Genomic DNA, 24,663 nt, shown 5'->3' on the forward strand with positions numbered 1-24,663 from the left:
ACATAATCTATTTCTTCACAGTATTGGCATACTGAAGCAACCCGAAATGGCCCGCGGCATTATTTACCGGGCATCAAATCTAAATTATTTTAGTTTTAGAAGTACTTTTCTATTGTTGTGGGTAAGTGACACTTGTGCTGAAGTCGAACTCTACTTCAGCATTTGTTCCATGTAATCATTTTATTTTATCGTGTCTTACTCCCTCTATCATGTATGTCTATGAAACCTGTCACTTTGCACACACTTCGGGACTCTGAACTAAATAACTCAAGCAGGCTGACTTTGTTCTAAAAGCATAATTTGATGTGAACCCAAACACCTGCAACATCAGTTTCCATTATTTGCAATTTCGGGATTTAGCACATGTTCTTATCTAGTGACTCTAGTCCAGTTGCATCAGTAATGTGTGGGTGTAGTAACCAAACACAAGGCGTGGAGCAAATGGAGAGTTGAGTCAGTGAAGAGGAATGGTAGTACACGCTAATATAGTGTTATGAATGGGAGTGAAACCTAGTTATGTAGATTTCTTAATGAGGCGGTATATGACTCGACACATAAAGTATATTTGTCGTGCTACACAAGAATTATAGTTGAGTATCATCTGCATAGCAGGACTGTAGCTTGTCATACTAACAAGAATATCATCTACAAAGACGGTATTAGACAGATGAACAACATGGTAGGATGATTCTTGAGATGTTACGTCAAGGCCAAGGGACCTGGTTTGTATTAAGAACAGTGTTAAGCAAAGGTTTGAACCCCTCAGGGAGAGCATATGCAGTAAAGAAAGACACCTTTTCTATGAAACTCGATTGCTCTGATTGTAAAAGACCCATGAATGTAAGAATGTCAAAGACATGACAGCACATTTAACAATTTGTTACAATCAACGTTGGAAACATTTGGGATAATGTAAGGACACAACTCAACAACATATAGAACTCAGGCCTAGTTGTGTTTAGACATTGTAATGTGGAAATGTGACATTTATACCCGTTCAAACTGCAGAAACCAGTTGGCTGTAATCACACTATGTCTCTTGCTGTTACCCTCAACATAGTTTCCCAATGTGTCTGCATGATGTTGGCTTACCTGGACTCAGGTTCTAAAGCATCTCTCCCTCTCCTGTCTACTGCCTTTTCTCATTCCCATCACTTGTTCTCTCTTCTTCTCCTCCTGGGACTTTGTTTCATCCTCATAGTTGATCTCGAGAATAACTCTCCTTTGTTCTAAGTTAGAGAATGCAATATAAGTGTAATCTTGTGTGTTTCTCAAAACCGGTGCATGAAAAAAAGGTTGGACCAGAAGTTTGTTTTACTATGAATCAGTGGGACAACTGATGCAGTGTTGTGTTCCATGTTGCCATTGATAAGAGAGTAGAGGAAAACAAATACAAGTTTTTGATTTCGTCTCCGGCAGCAACCCCTGATGGGTTTATTTGCTTTGGGTGAGATACTCATGATGTTAATTTCTCTTCCTCATTTTCAGTCATTTGGCTTTCTCTCCCCTCCCTGCCCTCCAACTCATCTACGCATCATCGAACAGCAGCATTCCCTGATGAGATCCATGTCAACCTCTAGCACTTGACTGGCCTCAACCCTCCCTTTTTACTTCTCTCTATTTCTCTTTTGAATCTCTCCTTTTTGCCATCCCTCTTATTAATTCATCCTCTTCCATTTATCCACTTTCTATCTCCCTGCCGGCTTTGCTTGTCAGTACCCTCCTTCTCCTCTCATTCCTCCCTTCCTCCTGTCCCCCACGATGCGCCATGGCACATCGTGGGATCAAGGCGACCCCCTCTGATACATTAAGAGGGATCTCGCAGCAAATGGACAGAAAGAGCTGAGTGAAAACGGGTCACAAGGCTGCACCAAAATGAAATACCAGATGAAAGAGTCTTTGATAGACCTCTAATGGTTAAAAAGATTGAGAACTTTGAGGGGAAGGTTTGTGAATTGGACTGTGAGTGATGTCCCTGCGCAGTTATGCCAAAAGGAATAAAGAAAAGTACAGAAAGATACAAAGAGAACAAGAAAGAGAGAGAGTAAACGGCAAGTTTCATAGAGATATACAGATCAACCCATGTCATTGTTTCACGAAATATTTAGTGGTCCAGATACCTGAGAGAAGCCGAACAGCATTAAACGGTCTTTGTCAGTAAGTCATTTTAAGTGTTTGGCCAACGAGCTTCTGCAGACCATTTCATGATTAAGTTGCAAAGATAATACATCACTGCCACCGTCACAATGATTCTGGCTTCAAAAAAAAAATCCAATATCAATAAAAAGTACTATCATAAAAATGTATAGCTGTCTCATGAATTAATACTTTGACAGTAATTGAGATCATCAAGTCGCTCCACAGAGGAGAACACCCGTTGCTGTTCTAATGCCTCTCGCCATTACTAGCAGTCCACATTCACAGCACCAACACAGAGAATCAATACAAACCCATCCCTCCCATGAAAACTTGTTTATGGCTTTCACGTTCATGACAGTAGCCCTTAAGTCTCGCATCTCTCGGCCGACCCTTCCTAAAGGTTAACATGAGAGGCTCTTCTGTAATACCACTGGTGGAACAGCTGATGTTGCTGTGATCTATGATCACTTCACGTCTATAAGTGAGCCTCAGGAAGGACTCTGCACTGTCCCAGAGGGATGTATAGCCTGGCAATGCTAGAGGGCTTTTATTGTTTAGGTTCGCAATGAAGAGCAGATTATTTTTCTCTGCAGACTCACTGCATCACTTTCTGGATCTCGGCTCATCTTAGTCAAGCTATTGATCCCCTACACTCAAAGCCAACTAACTTTAATTCAACCCTTGAGGCAAAATGGGCCCAAACCTTTTTGAAAGTATCAAGAGTGAACATGTCCATAGCTTACTGTTTACCGTCGTAACCCAGCTAAATTTCCCCAAGAGCACATCATTATCAACCAGGTTAGGCTACATCCATTTTTGGGGTCACATGTTGCATTAAAAAGTACAAAAACTTGTGTAGAAGCTGGTGTCCCAGATGTTTTTTAGCAGGATAAAATATATATAGTCCACAAGTCCACAAGACTAAAATTCATGGAGCTAACTTTAGCTTCATTAGCTGGCTAGCGACAGCTGATACAATCTACAAGCAACAATTACCATTTCAGCTATTGACATCTTGAAAGTAAGGACCCACAGCCACAATACTGCAAATGGCCATGTAAAGTCTAATATAAGGGTAAGCGGGTAGAGACTAATGATAAAGGTAGAGGAGGTCAGGGCCTCATCATTTGTCACTGACAATACTAAATGCCTTAGAGGAGGAAGTGGTAAATGAGTGCAAAAGAAAAGTTTAAGAGAAGAGAGAAAGAGAGAGGCAAAGAGATTGAGAAGGGAGGAGAAACGGATCAGAGGAGGATTAGAGGACAGAGGGAGTGTCCCCCGGGTGGGAGGTGGGCGAAAATGAGGTGGAGGAAGGAGGGAGTGTTGGAGGGAGGGAGGGGCGAGCATGAGAAAAGAAGTGTGGCTGGTGTGAGAGGTGGAAATTGATGATTATTAATAGTAATGTTTGATTAGTACAAGTGCAGTTGGGAAAGCGACACGGGTCGGCCTGAGCAGCCGAACATCACTGACCCCGTGCCGAACTGGACGCCCATTTTTCATCCCAAAATAGTTGTAGGGGCCATGTATAAAACAGAAGGAGCAGAGCCTCTGATTTTTTTACTGGACGTCTCTCCTGCACCTTTCTGGCCCTTCTCACGCCTCAACATCAATCAAGTGAACTGGTAAGACAAAGATATGTGAGATATCATTTAGAGGGACAACGCTTTTAACAACTCACGGGTTATCGCAACATAGAAGTCGAGGGAACAAGGTGCTTGATATCAACATCTACACTTCGTGATGTTAATCTGTGATCAAATGCAGCGATAGATGTCATCAATAAGAGAGGTTGTAGCTCGAGAAATGTGTGAAGGAATGCAATATACCTTCTTTATAATACGAGTTGAGATTTTTATCGAGACAGTATATCAACCAGGTAATAACTTTCTGAAGCCAGCCGCTGGCTTCCAAAATAAGAGACCATTTTGTTGCAGGGCTTGCTTTGCGTTATCGTTCAAGGTCAAATTTTAATTACGCACAATGAGATTGAATACCGTCTCCGCCCGTGCTCCAGGGAAGTGTAACTTTGTCAAAATGCTGATGCGGGGAAAGGCTTGATGCTCCTCTTGGGAATAAATGTCTCATTCTACGGCTGATCACAGATCTGGCATGTGCTCATACAACAGACTCATTATATACAATGAATATTCATACAACACTAAGTGCACGCAGTCTCAGTTAATTAATGAGGACGCATAATATTTTGTTTGTGTGCCACAATGAAATATGTACGCTTTTCTTTTTTTTTTTTTTTACACTCTTGACGCTGTCGCTTTTAATGGCAGATTAAATGGAATTTACATCTATAATGTGTTTGGTAATATTTTATGCAAATGTGATCGAGACTGCGCGTTAAAGACCACTTTCGTTACAACGCTTATGTGTTTTGCAAAGTCATCTCAATAGAGTTTGTCACCTTATTAGATTATGAATCTTAGTGGTGCCCACAGTATGCTAGGTGGGAGTGAGTAACCATGGCGAGGCTTCTTGCATACACCCCCAGTGATGGATGGCTGTGACATTTTCTACAGGCGTTCATGTTCTCCTCGGGATGAACTGAGATAACTTTGGTGATCCCGACTTTTGCTCTAGTGCCATATTTTTAATATTTTTCCAGTACTTTTGTTTATGACCAAATATATTTTAAACTAATGAAAGTCCCGTCAGCTTGAGCTTTAGCATCGTCATTGTGAACATGTTAGCATGCTGATGTTAGCAGTTAGCACCGCTGTGAGAGCACAGAGAGGCCGTAGACATGAACACCACATGGCACAACACGGAGGTCTGTAGTTCCAACCAAGACGGAGAACTTTATTCCTCCTTTTAACCTTGATAAAGGAAGACCAGATCCACTCTTCCTGTGCTTACCTTTCACAATAAAATCCCCAGACAAAAACTTTGCGTAACTGTTTAACAGTAAGAACAAAAATGTAGTCGGAGCATTTTACTGAAAGGAAACTCAATTAGATATCTCACAGTAGCTATACAAACATTTACCTCAGACAGACGCTGCTCTGGGTCAGTAAGATAAATTTGCATCGGCTGGCTGCACGGTGGTGTAGTGGCTAGCACTGTCGCCTCACAGCAAGAGGGCCGCGGGTTCAATTCCCGGTCGGAGCGGTCCTTCTGTGTGGAGTTTGCATGTTCTCCCCGTGGCAGCGTGGGTTCTCTCCGGGCTCTCCGGCTTCCTCCCACAGTCCAAAGACATGCTGCAGGTTAATTGATCTCTAAATTGCCCATAGGTGTGAATGTGAGAGTGAATGGTTGTATGTCCCTACATGTGCCCTCGATGGACTGGCGGCCTGTCCAGGGTGTCCCCTGCCTTCGCCCTATGTCAGCTGGGATAGGCTCCAGCGCCCCGCGACCCTAATGAGGATAAGCGGTATTGAAAATGGATGGATGGATGGTGTGTTTTTCATTTTTGCAAAACTAGAACACATTAAAAGTTACAGTTTACTACAACCATGTGGCTATGATCATGGGATGGAGAGGAGCCAGAAAAATAAAATTGTTCCACAAACAAATCGTATGTTACCTAATTTACATTCAGTCAATCAGGAAGGCAATTAAGTATTGTGCAGTTATGAGCACGCACACACACGCGCACACACACACACACGCACACACACACACACACACACACACACACACACACACACACACACACACACACATACAGCACCACTGTTGTTGCCAAGCTCTAACTGTGCAGTTAATCCTGTTCTGTACCTGCCAGAGGATTAGCTAGTGGACAGTGGTGATAATAGCCAGATGATCCTCAGGCCTCTGTAATACTTTTATCAAATCTGTCCTTGCTGTGTGTGTCCATAAGTGTGTGTGCATGTCCATGGATGCACGTGTGTGTTTGCTTTTTGCTTTTGAATGAACACCATTGTATATTATCAACGGCTCAATAGACAATGTAATGCCCACTGAAAAGATAGCTCTCTCTCTACAGTCCACCATCAAGCTTATTTGAAGATCAACTGTGCAGATTAGTAGCGAAAAAGCTTTTATGGAGGAAGAAAATCACTTGGGAACCCTTAGATTGGGTGGTTGTGGCTCAGTGGAGAGAGCGGGGTTGTCCATTAACCAAAATGTTGACAGTTTGATTCCGGGCTCCTACTGTCCGCATGCTAAGTGCCCTTGAGCGAGACACTGAACCCCAAGTTTCCAAATGTCATGTATGTATGTGACCTTTGAAAGTTGTAAGCAGTTTGTATGGCATGTTATAGCTATTGTTCTTAAGATTAATGGTGCATCTATAGCTGGGTCTCTTTGTATACATTTAGATACCTATGCAATATGTCGGAGTCACTGTTAGTGGCATGTCAATATTATATATTTTACTTTATTTATAAACGGGAACAATTTAGCTTTTAGTCATTTCAATCTTCTCTATCAACTCCACCAGGGATGGAGGCCTATTTATGATGGAGATCAGTCATATTATAATAATCTGAATCCTATTATATCTCTAAATATTGTATCCAGTGTTTTTTATATTAGTAACCAAAGACACATACAGAAGAACAGTCGGTTTTTTTCACCCATTCATTACATAAAAATCCCAATATTGATGAACTCAATTTAAACTTAAAGCAGCATAAAGCTCCAATGGTGTATGAATGACAACACAATTCTCAATTACAGTACACTGACGCAGCAGCATAGAGGGAGAACAACACACACACACAATACCTTCAAAGCCTATTCGTTTAGAGGACAAGAGTTCACTTCTCGTTCAAAAACTGAGTACAACGATACTGAGGATGCACATATATATATATATATATATATTATTTTTTTCCTTTCTCCTTTTCCCTTTGTCTCTGCTTTTTACAGAATCCCCACAAACATACACACAACAGCCAAATGCACACGAGGGGCTCGGGTTTCTTGAAATGCAAGTGCATTCTTCTTTAAGCCTTCCACCTCTTCGTCCTAGCCTGCTTGGCACACACACACACGCGCACATGCACACGCACACACACACGCTCGCGCACACGTTCATGCAGCTGTTTCAGTTGGCAGCATGGTTAGGTTTCCCACACCTAGAGAGGCCATCAGGGTGGGACTTCCCACAAAGGAAACCCCCGTTTCACATACTGTACATTCACAGACCTCAAGAGGGAGAGATACCATCAGCATCCTGCAGAAACCTTCTACACTCCATTCTCATGTCACACATTGTTCGCCTACTTCCTTTTTTTCCTCCATACAGTATGAAGCACATACATAACCCCTCTAAAATGTCCTCACTGTTGTTTAATGAAAATGTATGTGTGTATAAATATATATACTAATAAAGAGTAATACTAATAAAAACACAAATCAGCAATTTGACCATATTGAAGAATCAGAGTTTATCAGCTGAAGCTTTGTTTTATTATTTGTTTTCCCTTTTGTATTGAGACTAGCAGGCAGTATATTGTATAGCCTCAGTATTCTGCTTCAGCCATGAAAATGTTGATTACTTGTGAGACTAGAAGTAAACAACACACTTCAGGGACAGGTTTTTAAGACTGCAGAAGTCAGTGCAGTAAAGAGTGAAGGAAAAAAATACATTCTAGATGGTTCTTGGAGACAACGACTGTACACAATACATGCATCATATCAGCACTGCAGTGCAGCAGACTTCAAACTATTTAAGAGCTCCTTGGGGAACTAAGTTAAATACACTTAAGATGTCTAAAGTTACTCCCTTGCGTACATCTCGAGACACAGGCGGATTGTATAACATGTGATTTAATTTCAGCTTTGTGAAGACAGATTCATCACAAGACTAAGTGAATTGCGAAAAGTCTGTTTGATAACTTAATTTACATTTTAAATGCATGACAACGAGGCTAATAAAGTATTTAACAGTTCCCCACTGTCGGAGTAAAAGCTCAGTTAATATTGTTAAATGTAACCAAGCCAAGCTTCCTGGTAAACGTCCACTCAAGCTTAAAGATAGTTCATGATTTCTTATATAAACAGACTATGACTCATATGGCCATGATTTGACATTTTGTATGTACATATTATTTACAATTAGTTTTCTATGTAAAGTGAGTGAACTTTCTGTTTGTGACTGCTGATATATTAAATCACAGTTCTACTGAATGAAACATGACGCTGAATTTAGCAGTAAAACTGACTGAGCTCAAACATCTGCAGAGACAGACCGCAGCGCAAACGCAATTGTCCTTTTATACCTAATTTCCTTTAAATAAATCAATGTAATGTACTTTAGACAGTTCCACTGGCAGCACAGTGAGTGAGATATCTCGGTAAATCAATCTTAACCTCCTCATCTCACGGCGAATTGTCTCTTTTCCCCCGCGGACACCTTATGTGGTAAAGGTCGGAGATGGAGGTTGTGCTTTTATAATGATAAAAGATTGGATCTGTGGCCACACAAGTTAAGCAGTGTTCAGTATTGATCTGTGTGTGCAGCAGTATGTTACTGAACTAGATAACGCCATAAAGAAGCTGGAGTGGAGTGTGACACCAATGAAAAAGAACATTGAACTTCTTCATTAGGGACGCTGTTGGTATCTAAGATCAAAAACACTTAAAGATCCAGCCAGGATACACTTCTTTTTTTTTTTTAATAACATATTTACCATTTCGGTGATATCCTAATTTCTGTTGATTTCCCCACACTGTGGTAAATGTTTAACAGTTTTAGAATGGAGCCCACATGAATAACATTGTTTTTTTGTGATTATGCACATAAATCCAGTGTTGCAGACTACGGAGCAGATGATATTACATTAGTTGGACCGCTTGAGGCGTGAAGCAGCAAAACACAACGGGAATATACAGGCAAATCGGACTGTATTTCCACTGAGACGGTCAGGGCTATGATAATGATGATGATGATGATATTGGCCAGCTCAGCATTATGGGGCGCAATCAGGGAGCATAGTGATGATGATGATGATGATGGTCCAAGGATGATGCTGATACCCTGGCATTACTGTGACCGATGAGACCTCTCAGTCCAACCCTGCATTGCATCAACATCAGAGATGAAAGGTTGAAAGATGTTTCATTTATTATCTAGCCCTCACTGACATGAGACGTGTGTTTTTTGTCCAAGAGCTCTAGGGTCCACTGCAGATAAAGTACAGTGAATTTAGCTCAGGGCATAGAAATAGAATTGAAGTAAAAGGCAGTACTCCTATTGTGCTTCCATGGCTCGGAGTGTAGGGGTTTACGTTCTCCTTCACAGGGTCCCAGTGGCCTTGAAAAGCCAGACCACGTCGCACAAGTGCAGCTTTTTAGCCTTTGCTGGTTTCATGTCTCTGGGGACTTTTTTCTCCACTAAAATGGAAGGGGGGGAAATCCAAACTTTTCCATCAATCTCCCAACAGTTATGCCATCAAAGCATCCATCCACACTAACACTGAGAACGCTCGTCTTTTCACGCTCACGATGTGACACGGTGTTCTTCCTGTATACTCCTCATGAGCCGACATTTGTATGACAATAATGATCAGATTTATGTCCGAGTTGGTTGAAAGGACTTGACGCTTGTCACTCTTAGCACGCTTTGTTTGAGCAAAATGTTACTTCCCAGAAGGATTTATTTTTTTGTTGTTGCTAAAAGCAAACACAACATGCTTAACGTGTAGGTGTGTGTGTGTGTGTGTGTGTTCAGTTAGGTGCAGGTGAGGTTTGTGTGTAAGTGTCAATCATCTGTCAAACAGCATACTTGAAAATGTCCCGAGAGAATCCCTTTTAAGGTTTGCCAGACCGCAATAAGGCAAAGTGAAATCAGAGCACCGCATCCTCTAAATCCACACGTCACTCCTTCTCAGCGCCTCAGTCGATTATTTTTGTGATTGTCCATCTCCGTGATCAGCTTCAAGTCGCCATGTGTTTGCAGTAGCAACAGAGGAGAGAGAGAGGAGGTCAAGGTCGGGGGACAGGTGACAACGATCGGGTTCGCTCACATGCGGCGAGTAAAAAGGGCCGCTAAGTGCCGGGCTCACCTTTCAAAGTGTGAGGTACCAGCCGGTTCTCCCTCTGGACCGGGCTGACAAACTGAATTTGGCCTGCTGACTCGGTGCCCTGCTTTCATCTGTCACAGCTCAGTGATGTCAGACGGATCAAAAGCGAAGACACAGATGAGGACACCTCGCTGGTTGTTCCGCTTCCTTCATATCTTCATTTTGACACCACAACTCAACCTCCTCCCACGTCCATGCTCAACGACTCTCTCGCTCTCTCTCTCGTCGCTCCTCTTCGACGGTCACTGATTAAATCCGTCGCTCGCCACCTCTTTCTCACATGTCCTGGTTTCCTGCTCCCTTTCTAGAGCGTCATCAGTGTAAGAGGAGAATATCTCTGAGTTCTCTCTCTGCTCTCTGGCGACCTTGTTTTTAACCTCTGTCCTTCTCTTCCTTCTCTGTCACCCTCGCCTCTGTCTTTTTATCTTCATCTCAACAGCTGAGATGGCAATGAGCAGCATTCTCAACGCTGATGACATCAAGAAAGCTCTCGATGCATTTGCAGGTAAAAGCAACCTCCAGATCTGGCCAATGGCAGCTGGTTACAGAAGTTTTTAATTTAGTGTACAACACAATCTGTATTTCCATTATAATTTCTCCTTTCAACAAAATCCCTATTGTTAAAACCCTTTAAATCAAAATCTTTGTGTTTGTACACCTGTGTGTGTGTGTGTGTGTGTGTGTGTCTGTGTGTGCCGTAGCTGGCTCTTTTGACCATAATAAGTTTTTCGAGATGGTGGGTCTGAAGGCCAAGTCTTTTGACGAAGTGAAGAAGGTCTTCCTGGTGCTGGATGCCGACAACAGCGGCTTCATAGAGGAGGAGGAGCTCAAGTGAGACAAACACACACACACACACACACACACACACACACACACACACGGATGCAACACATGTTCTAGGACATATATCCATTCTGCTTCTCTGTCCCTGGTTAGATTCGTCCTGAAGGGCTTCGCCAAAGATGGCCGGGACCTGACAGACAAGGAAACCAAAGAATTTCTAAGAGCAGCCGACAAGGATGGTGACGGCAAGATTGGAGTCGATGGTAAACATTGTTGTATTAGTGGCAGCTCCATGAGGTCACACAGACATCCAATGACAAATTATTGTGGAGACAACACACACAAACACACACACACATACCAGATGGCACGATTCGACCCATTAAGGGACTATCAAATGACCGGGGTTGGAAGAGGTCAAATATTCGGAGTTGAATCAGCAAAAGGTGAACATAACAAGTGGTGCATCCTCTTCATCGCAGCTGCTCTCCATTTTTTAAACCAATAAACAGTCATCGCCACCGTCACTGAAGAAGCTAATTGGGCAGTGCTTTCACTTCAGCCATTAGTGCATTACATTAAAGGTTTAACTCTTCATGAAAGGTTTAACGTCACCATAGATCGGAATAAAGTTAGCGTGCTAGTGACGAGTGAAAAATAATGTGCTTTTTACATATTATATCCCAATTATACTGTTTCTTAAAACTGACATTTTAGTCATATCTACCTGAAATTAAAAGCCCTGATTGTGACAAAACATTTATGAATCATGGTGCACGATGCAAAAAATTAAAATCACCGTTCGTTAAGCAAGTAAATACATAAACCCTCCCCCTTTTTGACCCCACTTACCCGCCTAATAATTTGTGTACAGTCCCTAACTACAAACTGTGCCCTCTATGTATTACTGTTAGCATCAGTGCCTTTTGGATCAAATGTGGACATCCTTTTTACTGTGAACAATGTTCAAATAGAGAGAAAATAACGAATCCTGACAACGTGTGTCTTGTTTCTCTTCCTCTCTTGCAGAGTTTGCTGCCCTGGTGAAAGAATAGATGGTCACCCAGTGTGACTGACTCTCCCAGATCCCCTCCCAGCTACCGCTACATCCCAACACCCTCCTGACCCCCCTTTCCTCCCCTGCGCCCACGCCTCACCCCCACAGCCGACTCCCGCTAAACTCACTCCTCTTCCTCAGCCTCTTCCTCAGCCTCTCCCCCACGGCTGTCTTCGCTAGAAATGCAATGCTGCACTATAGGAAGTAAGCTGTGGACGTGCCACACTTCAGATGTCCCCGCAGCTATAGTCATCCTATTTATTTTTCCCTTTTTATACAAACCGTTCTTGTTTCTGTATAGATATAAAACATGCCTGCAGGAATAAACCTCACGTTTGAAAGCATGAAGTAGATATTTAAAGGAAATAAGAGCATATTAAAAGGAAGACCCGAATGTCCTTCTGTATTTCTGACTTTAGCTTCTTTCTTTTCTTCGCCAACACTTCCTCTCACTTCCCCTCTTTGTTTCTTTTTACATCTTTCTCTTCTCTCCGTCGATTTCACTCTTGGCACTGTTCCCTTCCTGCGATCCCTTCCATCCCTCCCACTCCATCACCCCGTCCACCCATCCATCTATCTATCGTTGCATCCCTTTCTCTGCTGGTAATGAGCTGTTGTAAAACATACCAAAAGAAGAAAGAGGTCAAGCTGTGAAAGAATAAAATTAAATGAGAAGAGAAAAAAAAAAATCAAAGCCTGTGAGAACACTGACTCCTCTGTTACTTCCCTCCTTTTGATGTGACGCTCTTATCTGATTCTACACTCAATCCAGCTCTCCTCGCTCTAGAGGCAAGAAAAGCGTATCGTGACAGCAACCTAGTAATGAATAAAGAGGGGGACTCATGGAAGGTCAAAATTAATTGTTAGAAATCGTTAGCATCGGCTGTGTGGAGAGAAGGAAACTCCTTGAAGACAAAACGCTGCACATGACATCTTTCTGCGCTCTATGTTGCATTACAAAGGTCACTTTACTGAAAGAGGAGAAGGAGGCCACACGATTCCTGCCAGAGAGTCTTTATTGAGAAGTGCTGTGCTAGTTTAGCCGAGCCGTGCTGTCAAGCCATTAGCAGAACTGGATCCACGCTGAGGTTGAATTTGGGTTAAGTATCCCCAGGGGTGGACCCAAACAGGCAACGCGGGAATCCTCTTTAGTAGGCCATTTTACTGCCTGAGCAAATAAACACAGATCTGAAGCTTAGAGGCTATCACTTAAAAGACTGTTTAGCTCAGAAAGGCACCAGACTGCTCAGGCCGGTGTCGTTCTCAAGAAGGAGAAAGTCAAAGTTACTGAACTTTAACTTAGTCGCTTGTTTAGTTGTCAATATTTAATGCTATAGAAGAAAATACTAAATATTTGAAATCAAGTCGTCAGGGGCTTCAACTGATGATGTAATATCAGTATTTTGTTATTTTCAAGCTTATTTCTTATGTTTGCAGGATGAATATCATCATTATGACATCGGTAAAAAATGCCACCTGAAAAAGCTAAATAAATTGGTTAAAGTAATTATATGATGCTATAAAGACGATATTATATTATCCACGAACGCAGTGCATTTTTCATCACGTTTTTGGCTCATTTATTTCATTATCTGCCAGAGGTTACATTTTCATTTTTCCACAAGCCATTTTCCAAAGTAAATTAGTAATGCAATTAATATGTATTAATGGGTTTTCTCTGCATACAGACTACGCAGAGAAAAATGGTGGAGATACAATACAATGATAATACAAAAGATTATTTATCATGCATCCATCCCTGAGCTACAAGTGACATATCTCTCAGCACTGACTCCTAATATCAACTGTACACAAACACATCCTCGTCATTTATTTCCAAATGGAAAGTTGTTTTCATTATCTTCTAATGAATGAATGTTAGAAACCACAGAGAAGGAATGATGATTTAAAACCAGGTACGATCAATGCACCTATTGGTTTACGTTACATTAACACATTGTTTCAGTCTTACTTTCATACAAATGTTAAAACCAGAGCAAATTATGAAAAAGTCAACAAGATAAAACCCCTTAAACCCCTTAAAAATACTGTTTGTTGTAGTTTACCATAATCTAAAAATATACATATACATTCCTAATGCTAACCCAAAAATGATCAAATATTCATACATTTTTCAGTCCTCTTCCTCCAGCTTTGTGTGTCTCTTAGCAAACCGAGTGTTGTTTTAAAAATTAGGAACACACTAGACGGCCTCCACTCACATACACACTGCCATTTCTAAGGTCAAGAATGAACTGTCAAGCTCAACGAAAACCATTTTGTTTTCGGGGTGAAGATGTCATCGTTGATTAAATATGCGAGGACGATCTGTCATTGGTGGACGTGGGCTTCAGTTTAACCGTGGCAAACGGGTTGGTGCCCCTTCAAAATAAAAGAGGAAGAGAGGGATAAAGATGTTGGAGGAGAAGAAAAAGCATCTTTGAGTCTCACTGTGAAGGTTATAGCAAGAGAAATGAGAACTTCATTTCCCACTGTTCAAGCCTCATCTAGCAAACTGTTCACATGAAGTGAGAGTGAGAGTGAGAGTGATAGTCATGGTTCCCACATGGCCATGACTGAAATGGCTCCAGCACTAAAATGCACTTCAAACTCTAATGGAAGAGAAGCAATCCTGTACCATTTCGATCACTGCCCTCATCTGTTTTTCTCTCATTTAATGGGTTCATGATATTCTTCAAAAAATCATTATTTTTGAAGAAGAGAACATGAGTTCCATTTACACATATTACAACCCGAGAGAGAAAGAGAGAGTGTGAGAGCCACAGGTACATGAATTTTACCTCGGGAAGAGTTCTGGCTGTGATTCGTGTGGTTTTGATCTCTGCAGAAAAGAAATATGAGAAAGGTATACGGGTGAGTAAAGGCCAATCCAAAGCATAAAAAAAGTAGACGCACTAATGGAGGCTCTGCAGGCTCCGGCCCTCGACCCCTATGCCCTTCTGCTTTCAGTGGGTCCTCCCACAAGCTGCTCATTGATGTGTTGTGCCACACACACACACACACACACACACACACACACACACACACACACACACCTACATGCACACACCTAAACACACACACACGCACGCACGCACACACATGCACACACGCACACTCCAACATGCACACACCTACACACACACACACACACACACACGGAGCAACAGAAGAGACCATGCAGAGACATCAAGGAAAATGCATCAATGTCACCATGAAATACAATCAATTTGCTTTGACCAATGACCAGATATTTGGGGTCATCCTAAATGAAAGACATCTTACTTGTTGTCTCTTAATTATACCAACTGTTGGAATACTGATTTGTTTTTATAAAACAAAATAGGTCCCCAACAGTAACAGAAATGCTATTCAAACCACTGCGTGCTTGAATATCACCGAAGAGAAAACACATTGAAAGTATTATCACACTGCAGCAACCTAAAGGTTATGTACCGGACCTGTTTAGTCACCAGCACTCCAAATAGGTCTCCGGTAACAGCATGCCAAAACAAGATAAAACATGTACATGTACACGTACACGACCTCCTAGCCTATACACCATCAACAGCTGGAGCTTCCTCCCTGCATCCACCAGAAAGATGGGTGTGGAGCCATGGAGAACAGCACCTTGCCACAGTGTCCCTGCTGGACAGACTGGCAAACACCATCAAAGATGTACAAACTGAGTTAGAGAGCTGTCCCCCCTTAGGTCACCGTTTGTTAATGAAGCACAAATCAATGTGGTACAGCACTCTCTTATAAGGCGCCTTCTCTGAAGGGATTGTGAATTGAAATGAGAGACTTGAAAATCATTCACTGATGCTCTATGGGTTAATAAAAAAGACTAATATCAAGCAACTTTTGGGTTGCCAGTTGGACTTTTATTTACAGCTTATACACACTACAACTTCAGACTTGATGGACCAAACTCTAAATGACTTTTTTATTAATTATCATTGATTACCAATGTCTTAAACTCTAATATTACCAAGTAGAAAGTTGTTCTTATTAATGGTTAATTTAAAACTCCTTCATAAAGACATTAGTTACGTCGTATATACGATATAGAAAATGCTTTTGAAAAAGACCACAGAAGAAGACAAAAAGGCCATTTGTAGACTATGTTTAAAAAAAGTATTGCTATTCATCTGATAAATAGGGAAAGAGTGAGAAATTATTAATATTGATGTACCTTGTATTCTGAATTAGACTTAGTCCTTTTGTCAGGTGTTGATGTGATCGGTTGCATCTCATACTGTTTATATGAAGATAAAGGTGGTGGTGGTGGTGGAGGGGGCGGGGCTCCGCTGTGGCTGGTGCTTTCTGGTTGGCTAAGCAGGTTGCTCATGCTGCTGCTGCTTCGGAGAGAGGAGCTAGTGAAATTACAAAAAATATATATTTCAAATTAGCTGTCTTCTTTGTTGAAGAAGTATAGTGGTTGTATTTCACTCATTCCTCTTGAAATGATAATTGTCTTTCATACTCAAAGTATATTAGATTTGAACACAGACATTATAAGTTTAATCATGTTTTCCATTTTGAAGAAAATAACATTTCCTGTCCAATTCATAAGCTCAGTGCATGTGAAGCTTTTAGATGTTTGGCATGTGTCAAGAGTGACTGAGTAACAATTTAGTTTAAACTTCTTATTGTTTTTGCTCAGAGCAATGGGTCACCCACATATCGTAAATAGTTAAAACAAAATTATTCCAGGCCTGACCCTCTTTTAAAATGGTTGGACCCATAAAACTATAAGGACAGCCTGGGGGAGCAGCAAAATATGTCCTGTATCATGTTTTAAAGGCAAACATTTGTGGGTTAAAGTCTCTTCATCCGTTCTTAATGCCTGCAAATAAATAATTAATTACTTCTTTGAATTGTGGGAAGTAAGACAAAAATCACAACACAAATAGATGATGTTTTAAGTATATTCCAAAGAAAGAGTAACATGGGAGCAGCTGTAATTCCTGTTGTTGTCCAGAAATGCATGACTAGATGTGTGCTTGTCATCATAACTAGTAAGTTAATGTACAATATGCAATGAATCCAAATATTGAAATCACGAATACTTAAAAGATTCTCCGTAAGGTGTTAGACTGGGGCTTTGAAAGTAATATTTCAACAACAAATAATATGCGTAGTCACCTTCTTACAACCTTATCTTTTGCCAAGATGGCATAGTAGTAAGTAGTCAGTAATTTGTCATTTAATTTCTCCAACAGCCCACAATTCGCGTGACATTATTGTTATTTGACATTCATACTGAGTACATATTGAATACATTTTATTGGATGTTTACCCAGAGCTGGTTGTCTTTGGAGGATCATCCAATGCGTCTACATAGGCGACTGGAAACCACCCCTCACTGAAGACAAAAGAGACCCAACGTAAATGGCAATAGCGGTTCATAGCAATTACATTTTGTTCAGATATTCACCAGCGGATGAATCCTAATTGAGTCGAGGTCCAAATTTTAACGTCTCCAATACTTTGGTTTATTACCAGATATCGGCTAAACTAATAAGATCTGCACTTGGGTTTAGCGCTACGGCTAATAAGCAAATGTGGCATGCTAGCACGCTAAACTCAGATGGTTAACGTAGAAGGCATTATGCTAAATATTAACATGTTAGCATTAGCATTGTCAGCATATTAGCACACTGATGTTAGCATTAGCTAAAATAACCGTACAGCGTCCTGAAGCAGCTGGAGTTGCTATATAATGTTTTCTTTTGCTTTTCTGTTTTCTGTTATTCTTCTTTAATTGTCTGTCCAGTAATTTCTTTTGCAGTTTCTTACTCCTTACAAATGGTTGCTCCGATCACTTATTCTCACCATTTTATTTCTCCTTATGAAGGGACCTGTGTCCAGAACATTAAAACGTAAAATGTCTGTCAGTAGACCTTCAGAACTGTGACAGCGAGAAGCAGAAGACACAGCAGAAGAAAGTAGGCTGATTTACAGGTTTGTACTGTAAGGGACATATTAACAAAGGGTACAGATAGCCAGTGATTTAACCAGGCACACAGGCACTCACACACTCACCGTAAACTGCTGTCAGCACGTCCATACAGCCAGCCGTTTCGGGGTTGTTGGACCAGCACAGTGATGATCTCTCCCCTAGTGAAGGGCAGCAGGGTGGGGTTGGAGCCTCCAGGCTGGTGGGCCACCCGGGCCCTCGTGGATCTGCCTCCTGGAGGGCGAGACATGCTTCCCTGGGGAGACGGAGCTGGAGAGATGACAAATGAAACATTTCAGTTCACTGAGGATAGTTTGTTAGATGATAACCCAGCGTAAACTGCCAAGAAGGATCTCTGGTGAGATGATTAATTAAAAACTATAAGCGAGAAGGGTTGATTTATTTAATTATGACCCTGGAAATCATTACTCAGAGGGTTAGAAGACTACTAAATATTTTTCTCTATGTAAAATAACTTTTGCTTTGATGGCAGGGGATGCACTTCAATGAATTATACCGAAGGCGGGTTGTGCATCGGTTGGGCAAACAAGCTATATTTAATATTCTGGCCATTATTTATTGTCTGTTTTAACATTGTTACTTTATGTATTTATTTATTTTTTTACCATAGATAGGCATGCCAAGTAATTAGACATACTCTATGCACAGGAACTTCAAAATGGGGAGATATGAAAATGTGTGATGTCCAAAATTATGAAGAGGGAGAGAAAGATGGATGAGAGAGAGTGTGTGAGAGAAACATAGATAAAAGGCTTAAAGAAAGATAAAGCGGGTGGTGGAGGAAAATCAAAAAGAGCACTCGCGGAGGCATTACAGGCAGGAAAAAACATAATAGGAAATATGTGGCACTGAATTTTAAAGCAGAATTGGCTTCATCGAGCACAGCTAAAAGGATGACATATCGAGCCCTCACCCCTTGACGGGACGTTGCCGAGTGGCAGCTCCTCTCTGCTCCTTCTCACCTCCTCCTCCTTCATCCCCATCTGTGCAACAAGCATATGCACAACTATCTTCCTGATGCTATATATATTGTAAACCTCAGGAAAAACTGCAGTCACAGAGGCACCATTCCTATGTGAACAAACCCCCCAAAAAATAAAGAAAAGCAGCCGCAGTGACGGATGTTCTGTACGTTACAATGAGTAATGTATGACATGTAGAAGCACAACTCCCACATCTGTCCTAAGCGGCTCTCCGGCTTCTCTCTCTCTCTGTTGTAAGCGAAGGAATAAATCCCACGTCAAACCAAAACAAACACAGAATCCACGTTAATCCTGCGGTTGTTATTACAGTAGGATGTGGGATCTGTGGGGTTCGTGGCCATGTCCCCTTCCAACGAGGAACAGACTGAAGCTGACAGGCTTTATCTCAGGGCCGTCTCTGTTGTGTTTACTTGAATGGTAATTACATCCTTCATACAAAGAATCGTATGCTTTCAGTTTTGGGAATTATCCGTGTTAATCCCACTGTATTGAGAGGTGGATGCAACTCAAGGACTCATGTGTTCATTCAGTTGATATATGATGTTTATATGTTGATACAAGTTGTAGTGTTTGGACAGAGCCCTATCAAAATCACATATTCATTTATTTCATGCTGGACAAACTGTAATCTCTGTCTTCTTATTTCAACTTTCCTCTCAAAGGTAACTGATTTCAAATTAAATCATGCTCCAACCACTAGAGGGCAACCTTGTAACACTAATATTATTGGAATAATAAGGATTTCCCTCCAACATGATCCCTTTTCTTCGTTGCAAATTCGCACACTTTAAAACCAAAAATATTAAACGTTTTGAATTAAACAGATATTCCCTCAGTCCTTTCTCCTAAAACAGCATTATATCTCACATCAGGAGTTTTGACAGATTCAAATGCAACATTCAGCTCTGACCATGGTTGAATAATTCAGTGAAAAGGACTGATTTCTATGGACTGAACTCACAGAGTTGACGACAGCAGTGGGTCGTCTGGCCTCGGGTCCTCTGGTAGCATCAACCTCCTGGTTCCAGGCCTCAGCTGTCTGCTGGAGGGATCCTCCTGTCTGCCACACACACACACACACACACACACACACACACACACACACACACACACACACACACACACACACACACACACACACACATACACACACACACACACACACACACACACACACACACACACAAACACGTATACACAAACAAACAAACAAACACACCCAAACACACACACACACACACAGATGTATAGAATCATTTCATATTCAGGACAAGAGGCATAAACACTACATACATATGATTTATCTTTTAATTTAGATTTATAATCCTATATTTTATTTTATCTAGACAAAACTCCTACCTTTTTGTTGAATAATTTAGATTTTGGTTTCCCATCATTACATTTCTTTGTCTCATAATTTTGAATTCTTTATCTTATCATTTAAATATTTACATAGTTGCTGATTATTTCTCTTTTAATGCTTTAATCTTATAACCTTGACTTTTTATGTTATAATGTTGTCTTTTTATCTGTATTTACATTGTTAAATAATGATTTTAAGTACCTATTTTGGTTGGAGGGCCGCTAGTTAGCCAACGAGTGCACCGGGAAACAAAAGGGCTTTGTGAGAGCCTTATTGCGATAACTGAGCACTACAGGTGTCAGTTTCAGTATCGTGTTTAATTGGGTCACAGAACTGTTCGCGTGGCACCAGTCCTGCTGAAGACACCGAGCGTGTACCAGCTGATCTGGGGTTGCCCTTTGTTATGAAAAGAGAAGAATATCCTCACGGGGACAGATAAAATCTCATAATCATTACACATCATTGAGACCTTTCTTCTGAGTGCCTTCCCGTCATTGCTCCTCTGAGAACCATTGCAATGAGTTGTAAGACAAACCCGACCCACTTGGCACCTGCAGTCAATTAGCCAAAACAAACCATAAAATATTGTTTGGACGAATGCTATTTAAAGAACATTGTGTACCTTATTCATGAGGCGGGCGATGGATTGGATCAGGCCGCAGTGTTTCTCCGACAGGAAGCGATATCGCCTCTCCTCCTCCTTCAGAGCCTCGGTGTGGCTCTCCCTGAGGAACTGCATATACTCGCTACAATCCTGCGGATACACATGATTGACAGTTCATATATATATACTATACAAGGACTGCATAGTTGCTGCAGGGTGGAGACATAGAGAGAGACCTGGTTGTTTCCTCTCCTCAGCTGTCTCTCCAGAGCTGCTGCCTGGTCGTGGACTTCCATCTCGTAGTGCTTCCTGCTTCCCTGAAACGGAGACCATTCACATCACGTCTGCGCAGAATCACCCAGGTCACAATTAGCAATCCAGTGGAAATTAAAATGTTTTTCTCATTTATTCTAGTTTTCCCTTCTAATGACAGATTCCCATTATACGGTTATTCATTCGACGTTACTTCCTGGAAATGATGCTGAGATAACGGCCCTTTTGATCTTTGCTTTGGCCCTCACTCACCGATATGTAATCTTTGTCCAGTCTAATGTTAGAGTCCATCTCCTGAAGGACCTCCATCCTGAACAAGCGGACCTGGAGAGGGACAAAATCATACTGAACACAAGAGAAAATGGAACACCTTGAGAGTTTGGTCACGATGCGTGGGTGTAACTTACCACGCCATCGAGCTCCACCATGAGTCGCCGTTGGCTCTCAGAGATCTGAATCAGGACATCTCCTTCAACACAATTGCATCAAGCTACATGTCACATTATTATCATTACTCAATAACTATAAAACAATAAAATGACATTGTGCTGATTAAATTAAACGTTAGGCCTGTGTATCTATGCAACTACAAGGTCTATTTTGGGTCATCGTGAAGGGAACACCTGTAAGTGTGTAAGCATCAGCATATATGTGACTGGGTACATGTAAATGAAGCTGGAGGAAATCATCAATGAAAGATTTCATTTCCACGAGATGACACAGTGGATGGACAGTTTTGGAGTGAATGTCACGCCAGTTTCAGCACAAATGTCAAGCAAATCATATCCCACGATAAGTTGTATGAACAATTGTTCTTAGAATAACTTTCATCTTGAGCCTTTATTGAAACTGTGCTTAGATATATAGCTTGGGGCAAAGCGCTTGAATATCAGATGTTATCGTGCCATAACATTGAATTGTGGAGGGTGCAACTTGTTTAGTTTGACTTGTCCCTGTCCCTGAAATGCATGCTGGGAGTCATTTCCTCACGGAGGAAACAGTCCACTGAGAGCAGACTGATGATCCAGTTTGGACGGTATCTTCCAGCCACTAAAGCGAACACGACTCCCCTTCAGAGTGGCTGAAAGTGAGTGCAGCACGGCCCCGCTGCCTGTCGTCCTCGATTATTCATGTTCCCAGCTGGCATCGGATCCCTACTCTGCCAACACTTCTTGGCTTAAACTCATAGAAAAACATTCTTAAACATTCATGCGTTTGAACCCGACAGTTGACGTACAGTAAGTAGAAATCCAATTAGTTAGTTGTGCCACACTCTTGGCTTAACCTGAGCCCAATACAGGCCTCAGGTCAGGTTCAAGTTTCTAAGTCTTTTAAAAGCACTGTAAAATACACACACACACACACACACACACACACACACACACACACACACACACACACACACACTCACTCTCTCTTTCTCTCGCTACACAAGCATTTCCTCGTAATTGTGAAAATGATAAAGCGCCACCAGAAGGTAACCTTTGGACTTCATGACGCTGAAGAATACCGTTGAATTAGTTTAATGACCATAAACACATCAAAGACAAAAGGCTCACATCCTGGATGGGAGATAAAGCAAGAACGTCTTTGTGTTTCCAATTTCTTTGTTGTCGTTGTTTGTGTGTTCATACCTACCCAGGGAGCGTGAAGATATGGTGTGGAAGGTATTCTCTCCAATCTTTGAAAGTGCACTAAAGTAGGCCTCACTTGTTACAGCCAGAGCTGAAACAACACAAACACTGTGTCATTTAAATTGATTTGAGGACATCATTTATTAATTCAAATGTCCATATGCACACATATCTTTCTGTTATATGGACATATGTTCACCAAAAAAAGTAAGCATAAATTCACAGAGAAATCCCATTTTTCTAAACTCGCTCTCATTGACCACCAGCTTTTGATACTGCGTTGTTTCTACTGCAGTAAACGCCATCGCAGGTTTAACTCTGGTGTAATTCATTATTAGATTAGCTAGTAACATTATCATATTGATTTAAAGGTTAATATAAAACAACAGTTTATTGAGTCAGCCTGAAAAACGTTCAACCCCTTTTTTTCCCCAGCCTTTCTCTAGTTACTGCTAGCTGCCATTGTAGGGCAGTGGGTGTTAGAAGGGGTCAAATCCCAGCCTGACCCCAATTAAATCTCCGGCCTGGTGTTGAGCACATAATTAGATTCGTTCTGGTCTTTTGTTTTCAGCAGGTGAGAATAACTGGCTTCTGGAGCTAACCAATCAGACAGCACAACCGCCAGAGGTGGTGTGACACATTGATTTCAATAGGGAAAGAGATGGTGCTTCATTAACAATGGATATAGGGAGAGTCTGAGCTGCATCCAGTACCTGTTTGAAAAATAGATGATTTAAAGAATGTATGAGGAGAATCAGCAGAATCTATACATTACATTTTTGAGCTCATGTCATGAGGTTATTGCTCTCCGCTGAACATACGGAGTGAACTCATAACCTCTGTGCAGGTGAGTAACAGAAGACATAATCTGTTTTGAGTCCGCAGGGCTTTTGTAGTTGCTTTTGGTTGCAACTGTGAATCAGTTGCTCTTATGCATATATTAAACAAACACCTCTAGTGGAATACAAAGTGGGAAAAACTGCCTCTGTTGCTGAATTTCATTTGAATGTCAGCCTTTCACATTTATTGCAATGCACGGGGATTAGAGGTGATTATTACGTGTATAATTAAAATGAAATATAGATGCAATTACTGTCCCTTTGGATACATATTACCAGTTTCATCCAGACCTCTTCTCTTCCTCACAAGACTTTGAGTCGAGTGAGATATAATGCCCGACAGCACCATATTCCATGGAAAGACATTGAAGTTTGTTTAGTTTATTGCGCTCTTAAAGGTAGCTGTGTCACAGATTACCAGAAAGGGAGGGAGTCTCTTCAGCGGATTGTGTGTCTTTAAAAAAAAAAAAATCTTACCCTGGAAAGCGTGTACGTAGCTGTGACCCAGTGAGACCAGTTCCTGTAGGCTTGGGTTGAACTCTTCCATCAAGCTCTGTTTGGGAAACACACACACACACACACACACACACACACACAGACAACCTCAGACTCAAGCAGGAGAACTACTCCTCGCAAAATGACTTTGTGCGTTCACATCGTGTTCGCTTGGCAGAATTCACATAATAGAGAAAAAAAAAGGAGAGACAAAATAAAAGGTTTAACTGAGCTTCACTCCTCAGTTTCACTCCTCAGTAACCAGGACATGTTTCTATGTTTTACAAAATCTTCAACTTTCCAGAAGCTTGTGAAAAGCAATGACAAAACAGGGCAGGTCACTCGGGTACGTTTGTCGTCTAACTTGGCACAAAGTATCCGTTGCTTACCGAGTAAATCCTCAAGGTGGAGCGATGAAGCTGATCACTATTCATCCCCGACATGTTTGTATCCACAACAATGCAACCGTCAGTGAAACCTTGAGAGGCTCGGCGGGCCTTAAACCAT

At 41.4% G+C, this 24,663-nt stretch overlaps 2 protein-coding genes across 2 annotated transcripts in view; one reads left to right on the plus strand and one right to left on the minus strand.

The window, feature by feature from the left end:
* Positions 1–11,980, plus strand: part of pvalb6 (parvalbumin 6) — a 34,785-nt gene extending 22,805 nt beyond the window's left edge. The window contains exons 2-5 of the mRNA XM_034539124.1: positions 10,582–10,647; positions 10,844–10,973; positions 11,079–11,188; positions 11,955–11,980. Of these exons, the coding sequence (XP_034395015.1) occupies positions 10,587–10,647; positions 10,844–10,973; positions 11,079–11,188; positions 11,955–11,980 (327 nt within the window). The 5' untranslated portion in view covers positions 10,582–10,586. The remainder of the gene's footprint in view (positions 1–10,581; positions 10,648–10,843; positions 10,974–11,078; positions 11,189–11,954) is intronic.
* A 2,300-nt stretch (positions 11,981–14,280) lies between these two features.
* baiap2l2a (BAR/IMD domain containing adaptor protein 2 like 2a) lies at positions 14,281–24,654 on the minus strand. Its single transcript, XM_034539125.1, has 14 exons — positions 24,546–24,654; positions 24,139–24,214; positions 22,827–22,913; positions 21,596–21,657; positions 21,441–21,512; positions 21,152–21,232; positions 20,934–21,065; positions 19,910–20,008; positions 18,879–18,948; positions 18,031–18,214; positions 17,285–17,350; positions 16,178–16,358; positions 14,784–14,824; positions 14,281–14,364 (listed from the first exon to the last, which is right to left on the minus strand). The coding sequence occupies exons 1-14, from the start codon at positions 24,597–24,599 to the stop codon at positions 14,292–14,294; spliced, it is 1,278 nt and encodes a 425-aa protein (XP_034395016.1). The 5' UTR covers positions 24,600–24,654; the 3' UTR covers positions 14,281–14,291.
* Between the last annotated feature and the right edge of the window lie 9 nt (positions 24,655–24,663).

Source organism: Cyclopterus lumpus, chromosome 8, assembly GCF_009769545.1.
Source record: "Cyclopterus lumpus isolate fCycLum1 chromosome 8, fCycLum1.pri, whole genome shotgun sequence".
NCBI lineage: Eukaryota > Metazoa > Chordata > Actinopteri > Perciformes > Cyclopteridae > Cyclopterus > Cyclopterus lumpus.

Excerpts from the sequence above, each read along its gene's own strand:
- baiap2l2a (XM_034539125.1), bottom strand. The coding sequence starts at position 24,599 with ATGTCGGGGATGAATAGTGATCAGCTTCATCGCTCCACCTTGAGGATT. Across the intron at positions 24,215-24,545 it reads CCACCTTGAGGATTTACTCG|AGCTTGATGGAAGAGTTCAA; the intron begins GTAAGCAACGGA and ends TTTCCCAAACAG. Across the intron at positions 21,066-21,151 it reads TGAGGAGAGGAAACAACCAG|GATTGTAGCGAGTATATGCA; the intron begins GTCTCTCTCTAT and ends GTGTATCCGCAG.